General features: G+C 35.9%; 1 protein-coding gene across 8 annotated transcripts in view; it reads left to right on the forward strand.

Annotated features, from left to right (window-relative positions):
* RGS7 (regulator of G protein signaling 7) overlaps positions 1–17,328 on the forward strand; it is a 487,100-nt gene extending 469,772 nt beyond the window's left edge. For 7 of the 8 annotated variants that reach the window (XM_070768115.1, XM_070768112.1, XM_070768111.1 and 4 more), the window contains 4 exons: positions 612–798; positions 3,851–3,940; positions 6,136–6,216; positions 16,639–17,328. In XM_070768115.1, coding sequence (XP_070624216.1) covers positions 612–798; positions 3,851–3,940; positions 6,136–6,210 — 352 coding nt within the window. In that variant the 3' untranslated portion in view covers positions 6,211–6,216; positions 16,639–17,328. The remainder of the gene's footprint in view (positions 1–611; positions 799–3,850; positions 3,941–6,135; positions 6,217–16,638) is intronic. The other variant, XM_019976929.2, reaches the window with a different exon arrangement.
* Positions 17,329–25,741: the final 8,413 nt, after the last annotated feature.

Here is a 25,741-nt window from a genome sequence, read left to right on the forward strand (position 1 = left end):
TGTCCAGGCCTCTTTACGTTCCAGTAAAGCTTCATGGTAATTCCCTTACCAGGTAAAGTAGAAAATCCTCTCCATACTAACCCCCATTGCTCAAATGGACAAAAGATCCAAAAAATAGAGTATGTGGTATAGTTTATGCCCTCAGTCAGATGATCCATGTCACTCCCCCTAAATCCCTTCAAACTCATCTTCCTGTCTAACAAAAGGTTCTTTAGTACTGCTCCATTGTTTCAGTAAAAATTTGAGGTTGTATGGAATCAGGGCCCTGGCAGGTCTGCTTTTCAGTGTGTGTGGACTTAGTGGCTCAGTCGTGTTCCACTCTTTTTGACCCCTGGACTGTAGTCTGCTAGGCTCCTCGTCTGAGCCCCCTGGGAGGCCCCTGATTTTCAGAGAACACTTAAAAAAGATTGTTTTCAATATTTCCCTTCCCCAAGTGTTATATCTTCGAATACAACTAATAAAAAAATCAGTAGAAGCCTGTTTCTGGACGCCCCCAGAGAAAATTAGCTTATTATTATAATACCTCATTGTGAATTATATGATAAGCCAATATTTTAAGAATTGTCAGATTATGAGACATCAGACATCAGATTATGTCTCATTTTGTGTAGATTCTGGCTAGCAGTGGAGGACCTGAAGAAAAGGCCTATTCGAGAAGTTCCCTCTCGAGTTCAGGAAATATGGCAAGAGTTTCTGGCTCCAGGAGCCCCCAGTGCTATTAACTTGGATTCTAAGAGCTATGACAAAACCACCCAGAATGTGAAGGAGCCCGGACGATACACTTTCGAAGATGCTCAGGTTGGTGCATGGATGGAACTCACATTGCATCACACATGTGCTCCTGAGAAGTTGAACGTTGAGATACTTTTGTTTGATTTTCATTATAATCTGTGGCTATGTCTAACATTTTCAATTTAGAGGTGTGTGTGTGTGTGTGTGTGTGTGTGTGTGTGCGCGCGCGCATGCGCTAAGTCGCTCAGTCATGTCCGACTCTGCGACCCCATAGACGGTAGCCGCCAGGATCCTCTATCCATGGGGATTCTCCAGGCAAAAATACTGAAGTGGGTTGCCATGCCTTATTCCAGAGGATCTTCCCAACCCAGGGATCAAACCCAGGTCTACTACATTGTAGGTGGATTCTTTACCATCTGAGCCACCAAGGAAGCTGTATGTAAAACAACTAAATGATCTAGAAGATAACGGGGATACTTTAAAGAGTTTTTAAAGCCTGAGGATTTTTGTAAATTTGAATGTTTTTACATGAAAATTTCTTGAAGGGAAATATTTTAAATATTTGAAAGCTTTTTGCTTTAGTTTCAACTCTGATACCTCAGTAACACATACTTGAACTCTTTAACTTATCTTCTAATATGGAGAATCTGAGATTCTGACCTTCCTAAATAATATGTTATTATGAATAGTCAGAACTAAATTAAATTAGCTTAAAGTTATGTAAAACTGAAACCAGTTTTGTCTCTGATGGCAAACTGAAACAGTAACTTTAGGCATTTTAAAATTTTCCAAGTTACTTTTTTTAGTCTACAAAAAGAAGAAAAAATGAAATTGATATTAAGATATTAACTTCCTAAGACATAGTTTTATTTAAGTGTGTTTTTTTTCCCTCAAACTGGATAAAGTTGTCTCCTTAGAAGTAATTTTAATTTCTCTAAAAAAAGTATATTGTGCTCAAGAGGAAAAATAAATGTGTAACGAGAGGATATCATTTCCTAATGATGTGTTGAAATTGGCTTTTAAACCTGAACAAACATGTTTCATAATTTCTTAAAACCTCTTTTACAGATGAATGTTAGCTCTAAAAAGTGTCTTGTTTTTTAAATAGCTATGTTACTAAGAGAAAATATAGAAGATGAAGCATGAGGTACAGAAAATTCCTTTCTTATTTTTACTCTCAGTATAAAATATATTTATCACTGGCTTTGGTTTAAAAAGAAATGAGCCACTGTGCAGGAAACTAACACAGGTTGAAACAGCCAACCAGAAACCCATTCATTCACCCTGGCTCTGCCATGGTCTTCTATGTGGAAATAATTATATTTTATGGAGACACATGAGAGAGAGCAGGAGGAAAATTCTCTTGCTTATTTCTCTGCTGTTTTATCTTTCTTTCAATTCAAGATAAACTTTCAAGCATTTTTGTAGAGTCAACAATGTGTAAAATATTTGGAATGACCTTCCCAAAAGTCTTAAAAAGAACATTTCTTTGTTATCTGTGTCATTGAAAAATATTTTTGCTTAATGTGTCTTCAATAAAAGGAAAAGGCATAATTTTCTATAGAAAATATTACCACCTGACCATAGGCTTTTTTCAGTCAACCTCAGCTATTTAATCCCAGTTTTTTGTGGGTTTATAAACCCTATATTCAAAAATACAATAATAAAAACTCTTGCCACTGTTTAAGAAGAGATACAGTGTAATAAGAAAGCAGATTCTGAAGGCAAATTGTCTGGGTTCTGTTCTGAGCTCTGCCCTGTGACCTATTGCAAGTACCTCTTTGTGCTTTAGTTACTTCATATTTAAAATATATATGGAAATGGTTGCCAACCTTGTTGAGGTTCTGTGAGAATTTAATTAACTAATAGAGGCAAGCACTTGGAAGTGTACCTGGCACATACTCAAACATATTTGAGCACTTACTATGCATTCCCTCATACTTTGCTAAATGTTGATCATTCCTCAAATCCTGACAATAACTCTAGTTTATAGACTAGAAGATCGAAGCTCAGAGAAGTGAATAAAATTGTCGAAATTAACATGTTTGTAAGTGGTAAATCTTGAGCAAGATAGGATCTGAATCCCAAAATGCTTGAGTCCAAAATAAAACATCGCCCCACTTTTCCAACAACAAATTCTGATACAGTTCCAAATGTACCATACTTTTGGAGACGAACCTTGGGCTAGAGAGCCTGAATGTCAGGATTACTGAGGATTAATCTTGAATGTCATTAAGTGGATTCACAGTAACTACAAATGATTACTGGTGTATTTAAGACCAGGAAACTAAGTCATCTCTTAAAATACATGTTTTCTCCAAACAAGTAGACACTGGGACATTCAGGATACTCTCAAATAGTTCAGAACTCTGCCTCTAACAGACTAGAATGAGCAAGGAGCATTTATGCTCCCTTAGGCTGCAATAAACCAAAGCAGAATCTCCTTGAATTGGGCCAACGTTGAATTAAATGAATATATTTTTTTCCTTTGTCTACCAATATTCATCTTCGAAACAAAACATTGCAAACTGATTAGGATTATTGAATATTTACTTAATATATTTCAGAGTAAGTCAAAACATGCATACAAATTAGGACGTTAAGCAATTAAATATCACAAAATTTATTTCTGGACTTATGCTCTGGCCTAAAGTAGATTTGCATAACAATTTTCACCAATGAGATGATTCATTTGGAAAGTTTGAACCCTCCAAGTACATATAAATGCCAGGGTATCTAGAATGATTGAATCCTGACTTTGCATCATTCTCTTTTGGCTTAATCTTAAGAGATAGCAGATTTATTTATCTTAATGGTCTATATAAATCAACAACTTGATTTGAAATTACGTGATGACAGTCAACTAACTAAATCCCATTTTTTTTAAGGACTGGATTTGATTTGCCTCCTCCATAGCTCCCAAACCAGTTTAAACATGGATCCTTGAATAAAATAATAAATTTGAAGGTCTAAATTGTTCTATAAGCATATAAAATATTCTCATCAGCATTATCATTATTCCAGATTTGTTTTTGAATCAGATGTTGCATTCTTATCACAGTATTTGATTTTTCCTGAGAAATAATAAAGAGGCACTTCAACCATTATTTCTTTTTAGGAGCACATTTACAAACTGATGAAAAGTGATTCATATCCACGTTTTATAAGATCCAGTGCCTATCAGGAACTTCTACAGGCAAAGAAAAAGGTATTGGTTCTTTGTGAACTTTTATGACTTGGTTCTCAGTTATAGTTATTTGGAGTAGGTATCTCTGCTGGGACCACAGTATTGGACAAATGGTAAGTGGATACACTCCAAGACCTTTCCCCAAATCCTTGCATTTTATCAGGGTCATTTAAGTTATATGTGTTTCTGCCTGTTGATTGCTTATTTTCTTTATTGCGTGTTTGTCTCGGCAGATGTCCATGCTTTACAAAGGTTTTAAGATGCTGTTCTCATGTTTCATGTTAGTCTTCTGTATGCCAGTTTAAGGAAATAAGAAATTACAATAAAGAAAAGAACAATGCCATCAGATTAAAAACTCAGGGAGGACTTTCCTCATCCTGTAAACTGGAATGTATGTATATGCCTCATAACTCACTTTTTTCCTATGATAGTTGCCAAAATGCAGCAACTATCAGCAAACTAAATATTTGCTTCCAAATATTTTCATTTGGCATTTATCCTGAGTCACTTAGTATCCCTGTGATGAGGCTTCATACCTAAGAGCTGCTAGCATATTTTTGAAGAACTGCAGTAGGCTACATTGTTCAATTAATGTTTATAATGAAAGTCTCACTGTCAGTAACACCTTATTAATCAGTTTAACAGAAAATGGAAAATCTGTATGTAAACATCAACATCATTCATTATTTTGTAATATTAAAATAGTCCATAGCTTCTTGAAATTCTGAGATGAAATGATAATTTTGTATAATTCATGATCATCACTTAAGCTAATGATATTTTTCAAAGTCAATTGACTTTGCAACCAGACAGTTGCACTGACCAGTACAGAAACCACCAGCACATGCAATGGTTTAAATTTAAATTAGTTAAGATTACATAAAATTCTAACCGAATTTCTCTTACTCAATGGCCACAGCTAAAGACTTCTGAAATATTAGTATAGAATGAAATTTCCATGCCTTCAGAAAGTTCTGTTGGACAGCAGTGGTCTACAGAATTAATGATATCAACAGAAATTTAGTACCAGTAGAAAATTATGAGGACATTCTGAATATAAGCCACTAGATTTTCAATAATGTAGGCTTTAAAAACGTCAGCATAAAACCTAAACATATCTACTTTATTTCAGTGTCATTCGATTTTGCTTGAAATCACATCATTTTGTTTGCACAAGAAGAGTTTTGGTGTTATAAGCGTTAATGCAAACAGAGCCCATGCCCTGTGACAAGAGGCCTTTGGTGGCAGCTGTCCTGTTTTCCTGATCCCTGTGATTTAGAACATGAATTTGGTGTTGCGTCATTTCATCACCCTGTCTTTTTCTGCCATTTTTCTTTCTGGCTTTTGCCTGCCTTCCTTTCTTCCTTCCTTTTCTCTCTCTCTTTTTCTCTCTGCTTGTTATTTTTCTTTGCCCTGCCCAACCCCACACATATAAGTCGGGATATTCAATGGACCGCAGAACATGTTTTGAAAACTTTGCACAGAATGTGGTAAGTTTTAATTTTTAAAGAATTACAAATCATGAAGTCCATTTGGGAAATGTTCCCAGTTTCAAGCCCCATATTCCATCTTGCATCCTTTGATGTAACAGCAAAAGTATTTATGTCTTTATTCAAGTTCAGAACTTCCTACTTACCTTTCTGTCCTAACACTTCCTAGAGTAGATAAAGATATCATATGTGAAAATCTGTATGTGTCAAACTAAGACTTGGAAAGTAGTGTGTATTATGATACATAAAATGAAGAAATAACTATTTATATTTTTATTTTTATTCTATATATCTCTGTCTTTGTTAACAATAGTGCATGAATTTCTGTACTCTATCCCTTAGCTTTTCCTAAGGCTTAAAAGATTAAGAACTATGAGGGTTCTGTGTCTCCTACTTTTGCAGAGAGAAAATGACTTATTTAACAGTGTAAAGCCAGAGCCAGACTCAGTATGAATGGGAGTTGGTGACAATAAATGCCCACCAAAGACCCACTAGCATGCCTTTCTCATTCGTTATTTTTCAGCAAAGTATTGAAAACTATTGCATAAATCATCCAGGAAATCAGTTGTTTTCCTACCAGTGTTTTCTTAGTATCTTGCCATGTGTTTTAGTGATATATTTGTTTGTGAGATTCTTTTTTTTTTTTTGGTATTGTGCCAGTGCCTTTGGAACTTTCTGACATTGTATAAGCTCAAACTAAAGCCTTCAACACATTTATTTTTATAGGGCAGAAACATCCCTATTTTCCCATGCCATAAAAACTGTACACCAACACTGAGGGCCAGCACTAACCTGTTATGAAAAGAGGTAGAAAAATCTTGGTTTATACTCCAGTTTGTCTGCATTGTCTGTTGAGTTGTGTGGTCAGCTCCATGCTGCTGCTGCTGTGGGTGTGTGTTGTGGCTTTTGCTGTGATGGCCAGTTAAGTGGAGTTATGTGTGTTGAAATGTAAGCTAATTGGATTCAGCAAAAATACGGTTTTTGTTTTTAGTCTCCTTCAAGGCTCCTTGTGGTGGGGAATGTTAATCAGTTATTTTTATGAATTCCCAATTAAAAGACTTTAAAAAGCAGTATATACTTTGAACATTCATTGTGATTGCACAAATTAAAGGACTGGAAAATGAAGGACTCCAAGAATTAATCACACTATTAACTTCCCAAAATTTTGGCTGGATCTTTTGGAATCTCTGACCTTTAATAAAAATTTTTCTTAAGCATGCCTCATAAGTCACCATGGGAAGATAAAGACAATGCTAAAGAAATGCCTCAAGATTTTGCTGGAGAAAGTCACCGTAGGATGTTGCACAGTGCTCTGTGTATTGTTTAAGAATTGTTTCAAATTCATTCTTTTCTAACATAGTGCTGACAGAATATTGTTCTTGAGCAATTGGATTGGAAATTTCTGTGATATAATTAAAAACATATAATGCAATTTATGGAAGATGGAAAGGGAAAGCAAAATGGCTGTCTTTCCTCCAACACCATCCCCACATCTGACCAACTTCCTCAACCCTTAAAGTAGCACCACATTGTCATTCATTGCAAACTTTAAGAAAAGATCGATAGGAAATAAGAGGAAGTGAGGAAGTAATCCTATGCACCTTCAATCAGAATTTATACACCAAGTGCCAACTATACTCCAGACATTGTGCTATATCTTAAGAACAAGACCTAAATTGCTACAGTACATAATGATATAAACAAAATATTATGATGTACAGGAGAAAGATAAACTATTTCTATTTATTAGGGTGAATAAGTAGAGTCCATGAATAATATGAGAATTTTCAGAAGTTACATTTAACTGGGTAAATAGGATTTCATTAGGCCAGGAAAGGCAACCATCTTTTTAAGGAGAATGGTACAAAAGGCTGAGATTACTGAAGAAAGATAAGTTGAGTAACATTCATACCAGAACACATATACACACACAGCATACTGATAAATTTCAGGTAAGCTTCAGACACAGTTATTTAGGGTTAATCCTTTTCTATCCAGGAAAATGAAAAGTAATATCTTTATTGAATATTTTGTTTTGGTAGTACTCTGAAGAAATGGGGTAAAAAATTAGAAAGGCTCTCTCATTTCCTCAGTAGATTACAAATTACTGCATTTATTTGATTAGGCATGAGAAGTGAATTTCTATCCTGAAAATTATTTTTATACAAAAATTAAAAATATTATACTGTATACCATTAAATCTTTTGATGGTTAATTTCTATTTAAAGTTCCCTTTAACTTTCTATTTTCATTTATTTTTTTATTTCCTCTTGGTTCAGTGTTCCTCAATATTATGATTCCTTTTAGAGTCAGCAGTTGTGATAGGCATCTGAAGTACTTACATAATAAATTTTATGGGATGCCTTTATAGGATCAATAAAATGATTTTAACACAAGATAATGAATGAGTGGTTTTATTATAACTAAATAGAAATAATGGAGGAAATATAGAGTTTAAATAAACATTTTAAAAGAGTTCTATGTGGAAGTTGCTCTGGTAAATATAACAAAGCTACGAGATAAAGTGTCTAAGAAATGAGCTTGGGGAAATACTTTTAAACAATATGTAAACTCTGAAAGGACCTGGGGAAAGTGAGATAATGATAGTAACTCACATTCAATGAGTACCTGCCATGTGCCAGGCTCTTCACCAGGTACTTTATATTATCTAATTTAATTTAATCTGAACCTGCTAGTTAGGTAATATAATACTCATTATTGTACCCATTTTATAGGTGAGAGAAAGTCAGGACTAGAAGGAAATTTTTCTGACTTTAAATTCATTACTTTATAGAGTACTCATTTTCTTCCTATTATACCCAGCACTGGAAACCTGAAATATTAATATTTAGGCTTGAAACCCAGTCTCATACTTTCTTGCCATATGAATTTTTAGAAGTCAGTTAAACTGCTACACCTCAATTTCTTCATCAACAATTTCTTTAGCCAGAAGCAGCCGTAAATAGTACTTGTACAAATAAATAGATTTAAGAAATTCTTTAAACATGCTTTATTTGCTTAAATTGCATCAGAAATATCTTCCAGGTCATTTCATATTCTACACAATTCTGTTTATTGGCTGCACAAAATTCCTCTGAATGTATATACCTGTAATTTATTTTTCTATTCCTCTATTGATGGACATTTATGTTGTTCCTTATTTCGTTCTTTCTTTATTCATTGCCATTATAGCTCAAAATGTCATAGGCATTCATCAAGTTAAATATTCATTTTTTCTTATAAAAAATTGAATTCCTCAGTTAAATGGAATACAAAATCACAAAAGAAGAGATGTCTATTTATTTTTCTCTCTCTTATCATTACGTTTGCCCTAATGCAAGATATACATACACTAGAAGGGAAAATAACTTGTAGAAGGGAGAAGTCAGAGTTTGTATTCTTGATTTCCAAAGCACTTGTATTACACATTAATAGCAGGCTTCCTTGTCAATTAGTCTTCAATCTATGAAGAATTACAGTGTTTTCTGGCAGTTTTATGCTGTTTTAAGATGCTTTCTAAAACTCTATGGATTATTTCTAGTCCCTGGTCAAATGATTTTTATCTTGGTTTTATTAAACATGAAATCTGGCATGAAATTTCCTTTCCATATGCTAACAATCACCATTATTGTACACTGAGCCCACCCTTCCCACCCATAATAATATAGATGCCAGGCTTTGGAAATACAACCTCAGACCAGTTGTGGAGCAAACCTGGGAGAGGGCAATGCTGTGTCAAATCTACTCATGCAGACTCACAACACTTGAGAAGTAACCGAACCAGCATAGATTAGAAATATCAAATGCCCAATAGGAAAGAAGGAATATACGTAACTAGCACAGTTCACCCTGAAAATTGCATCAGATTGCAGTCACAGCAGCCAGGTTATTTGGGGCTTAAAATGTTTTTTAAATCTAAAATTTTTTTTTTTCTTGTGAACTACGATTATATCTCCTCAATCTTCTCTTTTGCTGCTAGACTTTTGGTTTATTGTTTGTTTATCAATTTTCGTGTAAGTTCTTTATTCTTTCCATTAAATTTTATCTTGTGAGTTATCGCATTATGTAATTTTTTGGAGTATCTCTTTGTTATCCTGTCTTTTAACCAAGATTAGCAAATTGGCATCATTCGTGCATTCATTTTGCAGAATTATATCAATTTAGTCAAGCAAATTGCTGATTAAAATGTCCTAAGAACAGAAATGAAGAGAGTTCCACTACTCCAAAAATTAGCACACCTTAAAGGTAGTTGTTTATTTAGTTACGAACTTCCTCTTTTTCTGTCTTATCCACAGAAATACCATGAAAGACTGCTAAATGCCTTACTTGTTTAAAGCAACTTCCTGTTCTCAAGTCCGGTGAACTCTTTAAAAACAAGTAAATGAGCATGTAATTGACAAAGATCTAATGTGGTTTATATGGGGAGTTCTTTGCAAAAAAAAAATCAGAAGAGCAATACGCCATTAGAAAAATAAGCAAAGGTCTTGATCGGTTTTAACAGAGGAAATACAAATAGTCAATAAATATATATATAAAAAAAAAGGAAACCTATATTAATAACCAAATTTAATTCAAAAGGCAACAAAATAACTTTTTCCTCCAATAGATTAGTTTTTTTAAATAATAATATCTAGGATAAGGAAATTGGTGAATTCACATATTGTTCACACTTAGTAGGGATATGAATTTCTAATCATTTTCTTGCAGAGAACTTTATACAATGTGTCAAAAGCTTCAAAAATATTCCTTCACATTCAATCAGTATTTCAGCTTCTAACAATTTAATTCTAACAAAACCCAGATGTTTGTACACAAAAATATTCATTGCATCGTATAACGGCCAAAAATAAAACACAATCTGAATATACAATTGTGAATTTCTTAAATGCATTAAGGTATATCAACCTGATGCAGTTATTAAAGAATAGATTTTAGAGCATTGGCTTTCATCTTTTTTTATTGCAACCCATTACTATGACATAGTAATGCAATATATATATGTTTGTGAGTGTGTGTGTATGTATATATAAACTGTACTTATGCATGTTTATATGTGTATAGGACTAAAATAACCTTTCAGAAATAACACATTCCCTTATTATATGCAACTTACCCTAATATGTTTTTATTTATTCTATGATATGTGATTTTTTTCTAAATGTTGGTAGCATCTTTCTAAATTGATTTCCTTTCCCACTAATGTGTTGAATTTGAACAAAATATATGTTACATGGGTAATTGATCAAAATATGATCATTTTTAATTAGCATATTACTCATAATAAGCTTTAGTACTATGCACAGTATAATTTTAGTTTTTTTAAAAAAATAAATAAAAATATTTTTGTATAAAAAATAGAAGGATATATTAACATGTAAATAATTGTACTTTGAGTAATGTTTATTTCTTCTTTATATTTTTCTATGTTTTCCTCATTTTCTCTAATGGATATGCGCTATTTTTATTTCAGGAAGCTATTCTTAACTAAGGAAATGAAAGTATTTGGCTTTACTTTTTCTATCTCAAACCACACAAGAAGCTACTAATAAGAACTGGTATATAAATATGTTCATAAACCATCTCTTTTAAGTACATAACAGAATTTCTTCCTGTTTTCAACATTAAATATACTAGCCTCCAAACTAGCTATAGAATCCCCTTCCTTTCTTTCTTTCTCCATCCCTCCCTTCTTTCTTTTCTTTTTCTTTCTTAATTCTCACTAATTGAGTTTTCTTTAATTTTCAAGGAACTCACACTTTTCAGTTTTGCTGAAATTATCCACCATGTTTCAGTAAACGTACCTGAAAATTATCCTAGGGGACTTGGTTTCATTTGAAGCAGGATTTTTCCAAACCCCTAGCCTAGTTCAATTCCCTCAACATATCCCCTCTTAGTTTCACTGATGGCAACAACCAGGGCAAAATAAAAGTTAAAAAGACCCAAATTCTATCAGTTAATTACTTAATACGGTGTGTCCAACATGCTCCCTTTTCTCATTCTACCGTGCCTCTCCTCCCCTGAAAGTTACTTGTACCAATACATTTGAATCTCATTACCCTGGTTTCTAGAAGCCCATTCCTAAACTATGACTTCCAGTCAAGGAACTCAACTCATGCAAAGAAGCAAGTAGATTTTTGGAGACTTCTATAATATTAAGATTGTTTAACAGGTATCAATTGCTTTATCAAGCCAGGTGACTTAGAGGATTGTACAAAACAGCATTTAAAAAAAATGCACTTACTGTTGTTGTTTAGTCACTAAGTCATGTCCAACTCTTTGTGACACCATGGACTGTAGCCCACCAGTCTCCTCTGTCCATGGGATTTCCCAGGCAAGAATACTGGAGCGGGTTGCCATGCCCTCCTCAAGGGGATCTTCCGACCCAGAGGAAAAAAAGCACTGACAAAGAATCAAGAGAGGTAAACTGCAGAAGAACCTAAGGGGCAATTAGAAGACTTCAGCAAAAACTTGAATAAGAAGTTTACCTGAAGAGTGAGAAGAACCCAAGCTCAGAGAGTAGCAGGTGCAAAGACCAGCCACAGAACCATTCTGTGGAGTGACAATAGTTAGTTTGAAAGGCCAAGGAAGCCAGTTTCAAAATGATTTTGAAACCCAGGCAAAGACTTTTATATTTTTTAAGCGAAGCAGGTGCAATTTCACATGAGAATAAACAAACATATCCTTTAGTTCAGCCTGACATGAGCATGTACGTTTCTTATCTCTAGTCCAAAGGCATCTCATTACCATCAGTCAGCTCTTTTTATTACGCAGCTGTGGAGCTCAGCACAGGTCTGATAGCTGGGTCACATACACCAGTAGAAAGTCAATGACATGATTTGCCCTCTCCTGGTCCCAGAGCCTCTGGAGCTGACAAGGTATTCTAGAAGGTATTTCTAAGTCTACAGCAACACATGGGGAAGACTAGGAGGTAGTGATATGAAACAAACAAGTAGGAATAAGAGTTAAGATGTTAATATTTTTTTAATCCAAAAGATCCTGGTAATTTCCTACCCTTTAAGCTCTTTGATGGCTATCTTCTAAAAATCCATCCCTTCAGTTAGTGTTGGTTTGTGTCCTGTAGACTGGTAAAGACTGAGTACATTGTTTTTATGTTTTATGACAGTAATAAAACAAGTAGCTAGCCACCCGAGCAAATATGGCTTCTCTCCTACTTCCTTCATGGATTAGTGTCTGCAGGAAAGACGTGTGGACATTTGCTTCCATCTCCCAAACACTGAGGGCTCTCATACGGAGCTAAGAGCCTGATCTTTATTTCCATTTCTAGGGATTCACAGCTCTTTGTCAACTTTCTGTTATTACTTTAAAACCAAGAAAAAATTGTATATCATGTGAAATTCATAATGTTTGATAGTCAACTTGAGAAAACTAAGAATGAGCACATAGGTTGTTTTATTGGGGGGAGTTTTATTTTCCTAAATATAACAAAATCTCCATGCAACATTTTAAAAGGAAGGAATTAGTTTGGTGGAGATGAAATTTTATTGTGAGACACTAGAAAAACTGCTTTGTTTATGTGATAGCTATACTGTAGATTATCCAGAGAATCTGTCTTCACTTAGATGCCAGTTAAAGTCAGGTTAATTTTGTCCTGAAATTGATCATGTGCTAGCATATTGTCCATTAACTAGATATTATAAAATCTCACAGGATGCTGAATTTTCGTTTTGAGTTTCTGTCTTTGTCTTTCTATACAGATTTCCATTTCCAATGTAATCTATTTCCTTTCTTTTAATTTTTATTTTACATTGGAGTATAACATAGTTGATTAACTGTGTTATTTTTAGGTACACAGCAAAGTAATTCAGTTATACATAAACATTACATGTATCCATTCTTTTTCAAATTCATTTCCTTTAGAATCTATTAAGAACGGGTATAAATGACATAGCACAAATGTAGTCATTGGGTTGAAAATAGTCATTATTCATACAGAATTCAATTGTAAGCAATTTGGTAAAAACAAACAAACAAAAAAACATGCTATTGGTAAGGAATTTTAGCCCTTTTAGTTTCCAGAATTAAGATTTTTAGACCTTAACTATGAAATTTTCCCAGATTCTTCAACTCAGAAAAATTAGCAAAAATCAGATAACTTCATGATTATCTTTTAAGATGATTTAATACAGCCTCCAAGGATCCACACTGAAAAGGATTATTACAAAACATCTGATGTGCAAGTATATTCTTTCTTACCTGCAAAAAAGAATTAGTGTTCTTTTTAAGATTTTCCAATAGAGTGAGAAACTGATATTTCTTTGCACACTAGAGAGTGCACAAAATACCTTTGCACGGCATTTTTCTTTCCAGTACGTGAACAAGACAAGATTTGCACAGGGCTTACAGACACATCCACGTGATCTAGGTCTTTAAATCTAGATAACTCACTTGGGTGTCCATGCTATTTACTTTGACCCTTGGGTGAGGCACTTAGGTTTTTTTTTTTTTTTTTTTTTAACTATTAGATATACCTAAATTTGCCTTTTAATTGTCTCAATACACAAAACAAATACCCTTATTATGTATTTGGTGAGTCCACATCTCAGAAGAGTTTCTTGTGTGGGTTTGTTAACATATATACATATATTCTCCCATTTCTGTTCATCTTCTTTCTTATTACCACAAACCCCAGATTTACTGTAGGCCTGTATTTCTCCATGGGCTTCCATGAGTGAGTATTTTTAAATTATTTCCTGCTACAACAGCTTACCAAGCTAAATCTGTACCTCAACCCCCCCTTTAAAAATGAAGACAATACCAGGACAATACTAATAACTTCATAGATATTTGAGGGGAAAAGTAGGTAGAGAACCATATTACCATTTGTTACATTTACAAATATGACATCATTTCCACTGATCAAAATGAAAAATGACTCTGAGTTGCAAATGGCTTCTTATTTCAACCTATGTTATTCATCCTCCCAGTGCTGCTACTGCTGCTGCTAAGTCGCTTCAGTCATGTCCGACTCTGTGCGACCCCATAGACAGCAGCCCACCAGGCTCCCCCGTCCCTGGGATTCTCCAGGCAAAAACACTGGAGTGGGTTGCCAGTTCCTTCTCCAATGCATGAAAGTGAAAAGTGAAAGTGAAGTTGCTCAGTCGTGTCCAACTCTTAGTGACCCCATGGACTGCAGCCTACCAGGCTCCTCTGTCCATGGGATTTTCCAGGCAAGAGTACTGGAGTGGGGTACCATTGTCTTCTCCGCATCCTCCCAATAGTTTGAACCAAATTATATTAATCTTTAGTTTTAATATAAATAGTTTTATGTTAGCATCTTCCTCTTCCTCCTCAACTCAAATATGAATTCACTCTTATACATCAACCAGTATAGGTTCTCCCCACCCCACAAATGGCATTAGAAACAGTAAGCACCTTTTAAAAATACATTAGTATCAGAATGAATATATATGCACACATTAGTAGCATAAGAGAAAAAAGTAGTAGCTATATAAAATAATGTAATTTTCAAGTATAGAAAAGTAGTTTTTTTATTCAAACATTATTTGATTAAGGTATTGGAGTGTAAAAGTAGTATAATGTTAGCTTCCAAATTCATGAGAAATTTTGTGTTCTTTTCAGAGTCAGAAAAGTGACTTTGGGTGTCAGTATCCTGATGAGAAAGAATGTAACAGTAGTAATACTAATAATGATGGTAATTATATAATAAGGTAATGACTAGCAAACTGAGTACACAGAATGTTCTGAAATAGTTTTAAGTAATTTACTTGTATTATTCTTCAGGAAAAGCTTTTAAAATAGGTACTTATTCCCATTTTGTGAATGAGAAGGAAACAAGCACAGAAGTGCCAAGAAGAAGCAAAGCAGAGTTTGCCCAGAAGGCCAATGTAAAATAGGGCTTCCTGTCAGAAATCTGCCTTTGCTTTCAGTATTTTTCTTCCCATAAAGTGATTAGAGCGTAGCTAAGTGGGAAAGTCCTTTGCTAAACTGGCTCTTCTACAATCAGATGTCAAAACCTGCTAAAAGCTAAGTTATGAACTCCTTTTCCCCAATTAAAAGAGAATGGTGCTTCATTTTTATTACTGCTGTTCAAGTATACAAAAAGACCTTGTCAGTTACTGTACAGTATGTAAAGAAAGATTGAGTCTGGAATCATTAATCATTTTTTAAATATATCATTCTTTTTCCAAAATATAGTCATGAATGCTGATTTCTCTCCCCAGACCACACCACTCATTTATCAAACTCTGAGCCACGTTAAGGAGTAAATCAAGACTATTGCTATGACCAACATTACTAAAATATATTTCTCAAAAAATCTTTTGATTTTCCCTTATTATTTTATCCTCTGAGAAGTACAAATTCCACCTATTTTTTATACTAAACATATACAGTGAGGGATAAAACAGAAATAACCAAATTGACAATCTGTTATTCTGATCAGAAATTTAAAATCTCATACCTTTCTCTAGAGTATTTGCAATTTACAGGGACAGTTTTAACTATCAAGATGTTCAAAAAATGAATATGTATAATAGTTATTAACACAATAAGTGGGATCAGAATATGTAGGGTTTTTTCTGAGGTTGAGGTTAGAGGAAATCAAATGGTTTTCCATTTACAGTTTGACATTCCATTACAGGAAGACATTTACAGTTTGAAGTACAAAGCAAATAGACTTTTCTCAACTTTTAGGCACCGATTGTTTGTTTTTCCATTACCATATAGGATAGGGAATAGATTCAATCATGAGTTTCCAGCAGTCTCACCCTCAAAAATCATTTTGTTTAATTAAATCATACCCTGTGCACATCTAGATATTTATAAATGCAACACTAATCTTAGCAGTTGGACAAGAATGCATCACATCGCTATCTTTCAGAGCAACTTCCTAAAGTTTGCTGTAACATGTTATAACCAGTTGCAAACCTAGGTGTTGCATCATTGCTAAGCCTCAGTGGAACATTTTGGACATGTTTTATGATTTGCTGATCTGTGCTGTGAACCCATCAGTCTGTTTACAGGGGGAGGAAGTGGGTGGAGGGGTGGGAGGATGGAAAAAGGAAGGATCATTTTGTTTGATGTGGAGGAAGGGAGGGAACTTGGTCATGAAATTTGAACTAAGATGCACCTAAAGGGTTCCCTTTTGACCCTTGTACAGTATCAGCTGCAATAAACATGTTACTCTTAAGCAGGTTTTCAGTGATCATATTGTTTTCTCTTTCTTCCCTTGTTTATATTTTTCCTCAGGGGAAATCTCTCACGTCAAAGAGGTTAACAAGCCTCGTTCAGTCTTATTAAAAGGATCATCTTGTAGCATGAAAGCGAACTGGAGTCACTGCATATACTTTGTAGTTCTTTGTTGTTACCTGGAGCAGAGGACATTAGACCAAGATGTTGCATGAGCAAAGGACCTGAATTGTTCTTTCTTTGTGTACATTAAGGCACTGCCATCTCCAAGGGACTCTACCATCTTGACGCCTCCATTTCAGGATGTCTGCTAACTTCTTCCTTGTATTAAGCTGGATCTGTGTCTTTTCCTTTTTAACAGTTCAAGTGAAGTAAACCTTTTGTTTCCCCCCTTTCTCTCTCTCTTAAACCTTCTTCTAGACACACAGGTCACTAAAAATTCAGTCACAAACCGGAAGAATTGTAAAAGGAAAAAAGCATATATCAAGAAGTATACATACAGCTTCACATTTATTAAATAATAAATTAGCAGAGAAAGTTTCATTTCACCAATGTATCACAGTCAGAAACAAACTTACGTCTTTGTCTGTTGTCTGTACATTCTTGGTTAATGTTTCTTGCATTTATTTTTATACCATATTTAAATAAGAGACACCTTTTACTCCAGATGTATCAAAGTTGATCCCTTCTCTGTAAATTTGTGTATGTTTATATTGTTGTTTTATCTTTCATTAAAAGATGCGTAATCTCGTTGCTTTTGTAACTTTTGACTTCTGTGCTAATTGAAAATGAAAATACTGGGAAGGCACTGACAAATGTAGTCACAATGTAAGCTCTCACCCTAGGAAGTTTATTTCAGGGTTTTCAAGACAAGCTTGGATGGTGGAGCAGCCAGGAGCAGATTCAAAGTGATTCATCTGGGAGCTTACCCCAGGTCAGGAAGATGGGTTTGCTCCTATGGAAAACAACACAAATGACCTCCCACATTTTCCGAGTTATTTATGAGGCCTTTCTAATTATGAATATGAGTCTCTATCTTTTACCAATGCATATTCTATTTAGAATTACATTTTAGTGTGAATTCTCAACTCAGGAACTGATTCTTTAAAGTATAATCATAAAAATGCCTTAGGTCAGTGGCTCTTAACTCTGGTGGTTGCAAATTCCTTTGAGAGCATGATGGTAATTACTAATATTTAGTGAGTGCTAACTAAGTGCCTACCACTGTATTATGGGCTTCACATACCCACAAAATTTTCCCATTTAATTCTCACAGCAGGCCTATAAGATTATTTCTGCAATTTTGAGAACACAGAAGCAGAGAAAAGTTGCATCGTTTGTTCAAACAGCCAAGTGGTATGTTGTGATACAAATCCAGGCAGTCTGACTCAGAGGCTACATAACACTGATCCACCATACCACACAAATTGTTCTGGTAAAAGTTTTACGTTAAAATCCATACACTCTCTCACATAGGGAAGATTTGCACTGAATTTTAAGACATTCACAAAATAACCTCTGAAATTCATCCCAGGACCTCAGGTAAGAAACCTGACTGCTTTTAAGGGATGGACCAGTGACCCAGAAGGTCACCCAGCCAAGAGACAGGACTAATTTGTTTGGTTTTGCATCTACCACAAGATTGTAGACTCTGGCTATTAAAAAAAAGAAAGAGATCATGTTATTAGTGGCTATTAATTACTGTGAGTAAATTTAAATTCTGAAAAAGTTTACCAACACTGGTGCAAAATCAGTAGTGGAGTTTGTTAGCTACTTTATAAACTACCACAAAATGGAAAAGACTTGTAGATAGGTTGTAATCAGGACACTGTGAATAATTTAACAAAGATTTGACTATATGCTCTATGGCTTTTTAAAAACAATACGTAAAATGCAAATAAACCTAAGTTGATAGTTGTTCTTTCTTAAAAACACTTATGTCAGAACAGCTTTTGGCACTGAAGCTAAATTGAAACCCTATCTAAAGGGAACATTGCTTGAAAGAAAGCAATGCCCCTTTTATAGTAACCTGATGCATAAACAGTATGCCTTGCACAAATATGATTGGTCATTTTGGAGACTATTTTTAAAAAATCATTCTTACTAATTCCAAATCATGGAATTATACAGAAATGAAATACATATGAATGACAATAGAGGACAAAGAGGTGAAACCCTCAAGCAATTATCCCCAAGTCAGGCGCTCCCAGTGAAAATGTGAGTTAGTTCATAGGTGCAAGTACTTAGAAGTGGGACTAATGACTCATTTTAATATGGTTTAGACAAGACTCAGGATACAAAACAGTGGTATTTCAGGGTAAACACTTAGAAAAGTTTTAGAATTCTTTTCACCTAACTGAAATAAGCATGGGGAAACAGTGACAAATTTTCTTTTCATGAGCTCCAAAATCACTGAAGACAGTGACTGCAACCACAAAATTAAAAGATGCTTGCTCTTTGGAAGAAAAGCTATGACAAACCTAGACAGTGTATTAAAAAGCAGAGAAATCATTTTGCCAGCAAAGCTTTGTATAGTCGAAACTCTGGTTTTTCCAGTAGTTGTATGGATGTGAGAGTTGGACCATAAAGAAGGCTGAGAGCTGGAGAATTGATGCTTTTGAACTGTGGTGCTGGAGAAGACACTTCAGAGTCCCTCCTTTGGTCTGCAAGGAGGTCAAACCAGTCAATCCTGAAGGAAATCAATCTTGAATGTTCATTGAAAGGACTGATGCTGAAGCTGAAGCTCCAATACTTTGACCACCTGCTACAAAGAGCTGACTCATTTCAAAAAACCCTGATGCTGGGAAAGATTGAAGGCAGGTGGAGAAGGGGACGACAGAGGATGAGATGGTTGAATGGCATCACCAACTCAATGGACATGAGTTTGAGCAAACTCTGGGAAATAATGAAGGCAGGGAAGCCTGGCGTGCTGCAGTTCATGGGGTCACAAAGAGTTGGGTATAACTTAGCAACTGAACAGCAACAACTGTCTCCCTCCCCAGTTTGATCTATAAGGCATAGGATAAAAATGTTTCAAGTTTCTAATGAACAAAATATTTTTTAAAGTCTTTTCTACCTTAAAGCAATTTAAAAAGTTATTCACCAAAGCAGTGACCCAGTGATATATTACACCACAAGAGTAATATATTCTCTAAATTGCACTGACTGCTTCTTCCCCTTATGATGTATGTTTCAATAACGTTTTTGGTGAATCTCCAAAGGAATTCCTGCTTGAACCAGTGTAGTAGAAAGGTGGTTAGCAATCTTAATTAAGCCATCTCCTGTCAGATGCCAGGAAAATAGATGAAGGCAGAAACTCTCCCTCTTCATTATGATAAGTACGTGAGATGATCTTGCTACTTAGGAGTAATAGTTCTCACTTCTCTTTGTAGATCCATGATTTTTTTTTTTTAATTTTCATCTATGAGAAAAGGCAACGTTTTGCTACTAGCATGAATTCAGTCCGGTTATATGCACTAATTGTCTCCACACATAGGATTTTTGTGTTCTTAGAAATATACTTGAAAGAGCACATTGAAATATTCAACAGTTTTGCTACTCCCCATGACTATCTCTGCATATCGTAATACCTTGTTAAATATCAACATGATATAACCGAAAGTACCAGTCCATCTTCTAAGACATTTTAGAAAATAGGAGATGGTGAAGAATTTTATGGCTGTAAAGAATGAAGAGAGAAAAGTAAACTCATGTAACACAGAGTGGTATCTCGTATATTCTGTCATGCAACCATGTATTTGAGTCTTTTGAGAATTTTGTACCACAAATTAATCTTTAAAAAGATACCAAATGATGTGTCAAGCCAAAATATTGTTATTTTAGAAGTGCATTAAAACAGAAACTGTCATATATGCCCTTGAATGCCTATGGCAGTTTCCCTGGACTTGAAATAAAATGCATTTGTAACTTAACTTCAAAAAGGGCATTAGTTGCTGGGAAGACATGAATACTTCTTGACTAATAAATTGATCAATAAATCTTGGTGCTTTTATTAGGTTATAGGACCTTAATCATTTCACACTTGTTTGGAAATCAACTAAATTGGAGTGTGTTTGACATCCTTTTAAAGGTTAATGACGTCTAACTCCAGTATTGGTTGAACTGATTAAGAGTGTGTCTAAATCATCAAGCAAAGTATTTGGTACGTATATGGTAGTCAAGAAACAATATTTAACTTACTCTCTTCCCTTTCTTTTCCTCCACAAGGTCATCTTTGTAAAACAATAAAAGATGCATCCAAACACCTTTCCTAGCTGGGGTGGAATCAGGAATGAAGTGCAGGAGACAAAGTGAAAGTGACGTCCTCAGTCGTGTCCGACTCTTTGCGACCCCATGGACTATACAGTCCATGGAATTCTCCAGGCGAGAATACTGGAGTGGGTAACCTTTCCCTTATCCAGGGGATCTTCCCAACCCAGGGATCGACCCAGGGTCTCCTGCATTGCAGACAGATTCTTTACCAACTGAGCTGTCAGAGAAGCCCTCGGGACAAAATGAAGTGCCAAATCACGATATCAGAGACCAAGGGGAAGGTGTGGCGAACAGTCAGGTGTGATGGTGGAGAACCAACCAGATAAAGTCAGTAAAGAGTCAGGACCAAATGAGTGACCAAAAACTGAAATTGATAAGGAAATTAAGTCTTGAACAAATTGATTCTAGAAAGGGTGGCTCTGGAAAGCAGAAATGGGGCTTTTCAGAGAGCATCAGTGCCCTCACCTGTGGATAGAAAAGAAACGTTTGTGGGAAGCTATCCAGTATGAGCTAGAGGTGAAGAACAGAGTAGATGGCTATGACCATGTAGAAGAGATTATATCATCTCTTTCCCAGTTCAGGGTGTTCAAAGGAATCTTTGTCTGGCCCCAAAGTACAAGAACTTCTCTTTCTCTCACACTGTAAATTTCCAGAGGACTCCTGGGCTAACAGGGGGAAGTAGGTATTTAGTAACTAAAACATTGCATTTTGTAATCAGGATCTTATAAAAAATACACATTTACTTTACTAATTTAGTACTACTTTCTTTGCTTACCATTAATTCTTCATTCTTGCATATATTCTTCAAACTTCTTTTTTTCCTCTTGATAAAGACCATTCTCTATCAAGAAGTAAACTTGGAAGTTGAAAAGTAGAAGAGAGTAGAAGGAAATAAAACACTTCGACTTTGTCTTATTTGTGAGAATTAAAGTGGGAATTAGCTTTCTATTTAGCTGGAAAAATACATTTTAAATTTGAATTAACTGTATATTTATACAGTATAGAATATGAATATTGAAAAATACCATGTCTTAGACAATAGGGAAATGATGAAAAAAAATAAAACTAGACCTACACAATTGTCAGTAAGAAAGGTGAAGGGAAGTAACATCAAACTAAATGGTAAATACAAAATAACATGGAATAAGTTCAAATATATTAGTAATTAAAATGCAGGAGATGATTTAAAAGTGTCTCTTTAAAATACTCAGGTTAGACTAGAAATGCATCTGGGCATAACAGTGGTAAAGAATCCAAGATCCCCTGGAGTAGGAAATGGCAACCCATTCCAGTATCCTTGCCTGGAAAATTCCCTGGACAGAGGAGCCTGATGGGCTCGAGTCCATGGGGTCACTGAGAGTTGGACATAACTGAGCATGCACTCACACACAGTTTATAAGAGACACCTAAAACGAGACTACCCAAAGTTCTAATCTAAGGTGGCAGTGCAGCAAGACCCTGAACTCACCTTTTTCTCATGGACACTTCATGTCAACATTTGCACATAGAGCAATGCCTCCTGAAGAAGGGCTAATTGAACAGAATCTGTACAAAATAAATGACAGAGATGTTTGTAGGAGATGTGCACCTATAGAGATGAGTAAGAGATGGAGCCCCAGCATGGACAGGAACCCCACCCTTGACACTGTGACACATAGTAGGGATGCTTATCACTGATGGGCAAATTCACAGAATCGTTTGCCCTAGGAAAAACAGTGGTCTAAAGGGCACCTAGATTATTTGTGAGGGAAATTTATTTATCAACCTTAGAGCTTCTGCCACATGGGAAGGACACTGCTGAAACTCTCTTCAAGCTCAGAGGTGCCAGACAGCATGGTTTTGTGTATTCCCCTTCCACTGTGCTATCACAGGTGGGGACACTGCGTCCAGGTGCCCCTTTCCCCCCTTGATTTCAGGTTTTACCTGATTGAGGAATTAGGCAGGTACTTGGGACCTGTATTTAATTTTCTGATGTGCAGAGAGATGCAAGACAAAGACAGGAAAGAAAATGAAGTAAAATGGATACATTTCACATCAAATGTTTTTTTTTATTTTTTTGTCTTGGTATACACTCTTTTAGTCCCTAGGAACTTAGTTTATAAAACCTTCTTCCTCTGTGTGCCTTGGTAGATTTATTCTTGCCATGGAGGTCTCTCCTCTAGAGAGAGTTCGTTCTCCTCCTTTTTCTCTTTCCTCAGTCTTGTTACAGCTTATGTCTGTTATTGTGTTCTGAACAATATTTAGGTGACTTTTGGAACTAGCGCTAACATTGCTAAGCAGTTAATGTAGGCTGTCCTCTGAGCCTATTCTTTAACCAGACCCTCCATGACTGCAAACTCTCATGCCCGCATGCCTCTGGTCCAGGGTCCCAGTGCAATTAAAGAAAAAGAAGAGACCTTTTATTCCAAAAGGCTTGATGTCTAAGGTGTAGAGTTTGATGACTTTTATATCATAATAGATGTTTTATTTTAGTTGTAGCTTCTGATTGTCACTGTAATCATACCACTCTCTGAGCCTGGTCTTTTCATCACTATTTGCTTTTGGGGGGCTTTGCAGTTGTCTTTTTCCTCAATATAACTTGGGCCCATGGTCACCTGTGTGTCAGCCACTCTATCACGTGGACTGCAAAAATAGCAAACTGTCCTTAAATTTTATCCTTGAAGAAAACAGATGATTCTGGCATGAAACATAGACTTGCAAACTCAAACAAAATTGATCCCCAATAGAAATGTGACCCTCATGAAATGGTTGTCAAAGTCACTGAAAATCTCTTCATTAAAAAGGTGGAGAATAGACTTATGGACATGGGGAGAGGGGAAGAGAGGGTGAGATGTATGGAAAGAGTAACATGGAAACTTACATTACCATATGTAAAATAGATAGCCAACAGGAATTTGCTGTATGGCTCAGGAAACTCAAACAGGAGCTCTGTATCAGCCTAGAGGGGTGGGATGATTGAAGAGAGAGCTTCAAGAGGAAGGGGACATAGGTATACCTATGGCTGATTCATGTTGATGTTTGACAGAAAGCAGCAAAATTCTGTAAAGCAATTATCCTTCAATAAAAAAATAATTTTAAAAAGTGGAGAAATGAATGTGGTTTCTGAGCAGCTCTGACATCTAGTGGTCAATTGGTATTTCTAAGGTAGCTAAAGGAGCCAGTTCTGTTCAACTGAATTGTCATGGAGCTGTTGTACAGACACTGTCAGCGGACAGACTGACGGAGTCAGTGCAATGAAGTTAAAAGGTAAGGAATGGAAAATTATGAAAGTTACCCAGATATTTGTTATACCTATGACAGACCACTCAAGTGACTGTGGACTCAGAAATATGAGTTCCAGGCAATCACTTCTTAAGGAAAATGGGGCATGGAACGGAAAATGTACATGGGATAGTGTTTCTTGATGACAATAGTAACTATGTTACATGATAGCCTATGACAAGTCTTACACTAAATGCAGCAAACATCTCTGTCTTCCCAGCAACCTTGAAAAATAAGTAACATGATATTTATGGCTGATGAAATTGAGAAGTTCAGTGACTTGCTTTGCTGCCCAAATTCTTATAACTAAAGTTAGTAGAGAAAAATCCCTTACCTTCCAGCTTGGCTATAATAGTGCAGCATGACCTAACAGGCAGAAGGAGAGATTAAGAGTAATCGTTCCTCTCTGATGATGGGATCTTTATGGGCAAATAATATCATGTGTGCTGTGCAAAGTCGCTTCAGTAGTGTCTGACTCCTTGCAACCCCATGGACTGTAGTCCGCCAAGTTCCTCTTGTCCATGGGGATTGTCCAGGCAAGAGTACTGGAGTGGGTTGTCCTGCCCTCCTCCAGGGGGATCTTCCCAATCCAGGGATCGAATGCACATCTCTTACGTCTCCTGCACTGGCAGCTGGGTTCTTCACCACTAGTGCCACCTGGGAAGCCCAATAATATCGTACTATGACTAAATATAAATACTACTGTTAATTAATGTGATTAAAATGTGATAAACTATTATCACTATCCATAAGTTGAAGACAACTAAAAAATAATCCTTTGCTCTAACACAGAGTTTTTAATTTTATTTATTAGTCAATTAGCATGTGTGTGAATTATTTTTAAGATTTGAACATTTTCCCCCTTTTTATTTTTTGTTGAGCTATGAGTGACATATAACGTTGTATTAGTTTTAGTTGTACAATATGATGCTTTGATGTGTATATACAGCAAAATGATTGCCATGATGTGTTTTCCTTTGCCTGTGTGGGATTGTCTTGTCAGACTCTTTGCCACCCTATGGACTGTAGCCTGCCAAGCCCTTCTGTCCAAGGGATTTCCCAGGCAAGAACACTAGAGTGGGTTGCCATGCCCTCCTCCAGGAGGATCTTCCCAACCCAGGGATTGAACCCGCATCTTTTAGATCTCCTGCACTGGCAGGCAGGTTCTTTACCACTAGCGCCAGCAGGGAAGCCCCAGGTTTTCCTTTCTAAGTTGCTTTAGTTGTGTCTGACTCTGTGCGACCCTATAGACTGTAGCCAGCCAGGCTCCTCTGTCCATGGGATTCTCCAGGCAAGAAAACTGGAGTGGGTTGTCATGCCCTCCTCCAGGGGATCTTCCTAACCTGGGGGTTGAAACTGTGTCTCTGAAGTCTCCTGAATTGGCAGGCAGGTTCTTTACCATTAGGGTTACCTGGGAAGCCTTACGTTTTCCTTTAGAACATCACAGTTTTCAGCTGGAGACTATATTAGAAGAGAAAAGATAATGACAGAAGTCCTTACGCCCTCCACGTCTCCATTTTTCTGACCAGAGAGCAACTTTGAACACAACACGATTGCTTGTCCCTGACCCTTTAGAGCCTGGGGTGACCTCTTGCCATGCGCTATGGTTGCCAAGTGGGACAGTTCTCCA

This window comes from Bos indicus, chromosome 16 (assembly GCF_029378745.1).
Source record: "Bos indicus isolate NIAB-ARS_2022 breed Sahiwal x Tharparkar chromosome 16, NIAB-ARS_B.indTharparkar_mat_pri_1.0, whole genome shotgun sequence".
Classification (NCBI taxonomy): domain Eukaryota; kingdom Metazoa; phylum Chordata; class Mammalia; order Artiodactyla; family Bovidae; genus Bos; species Bos indicus.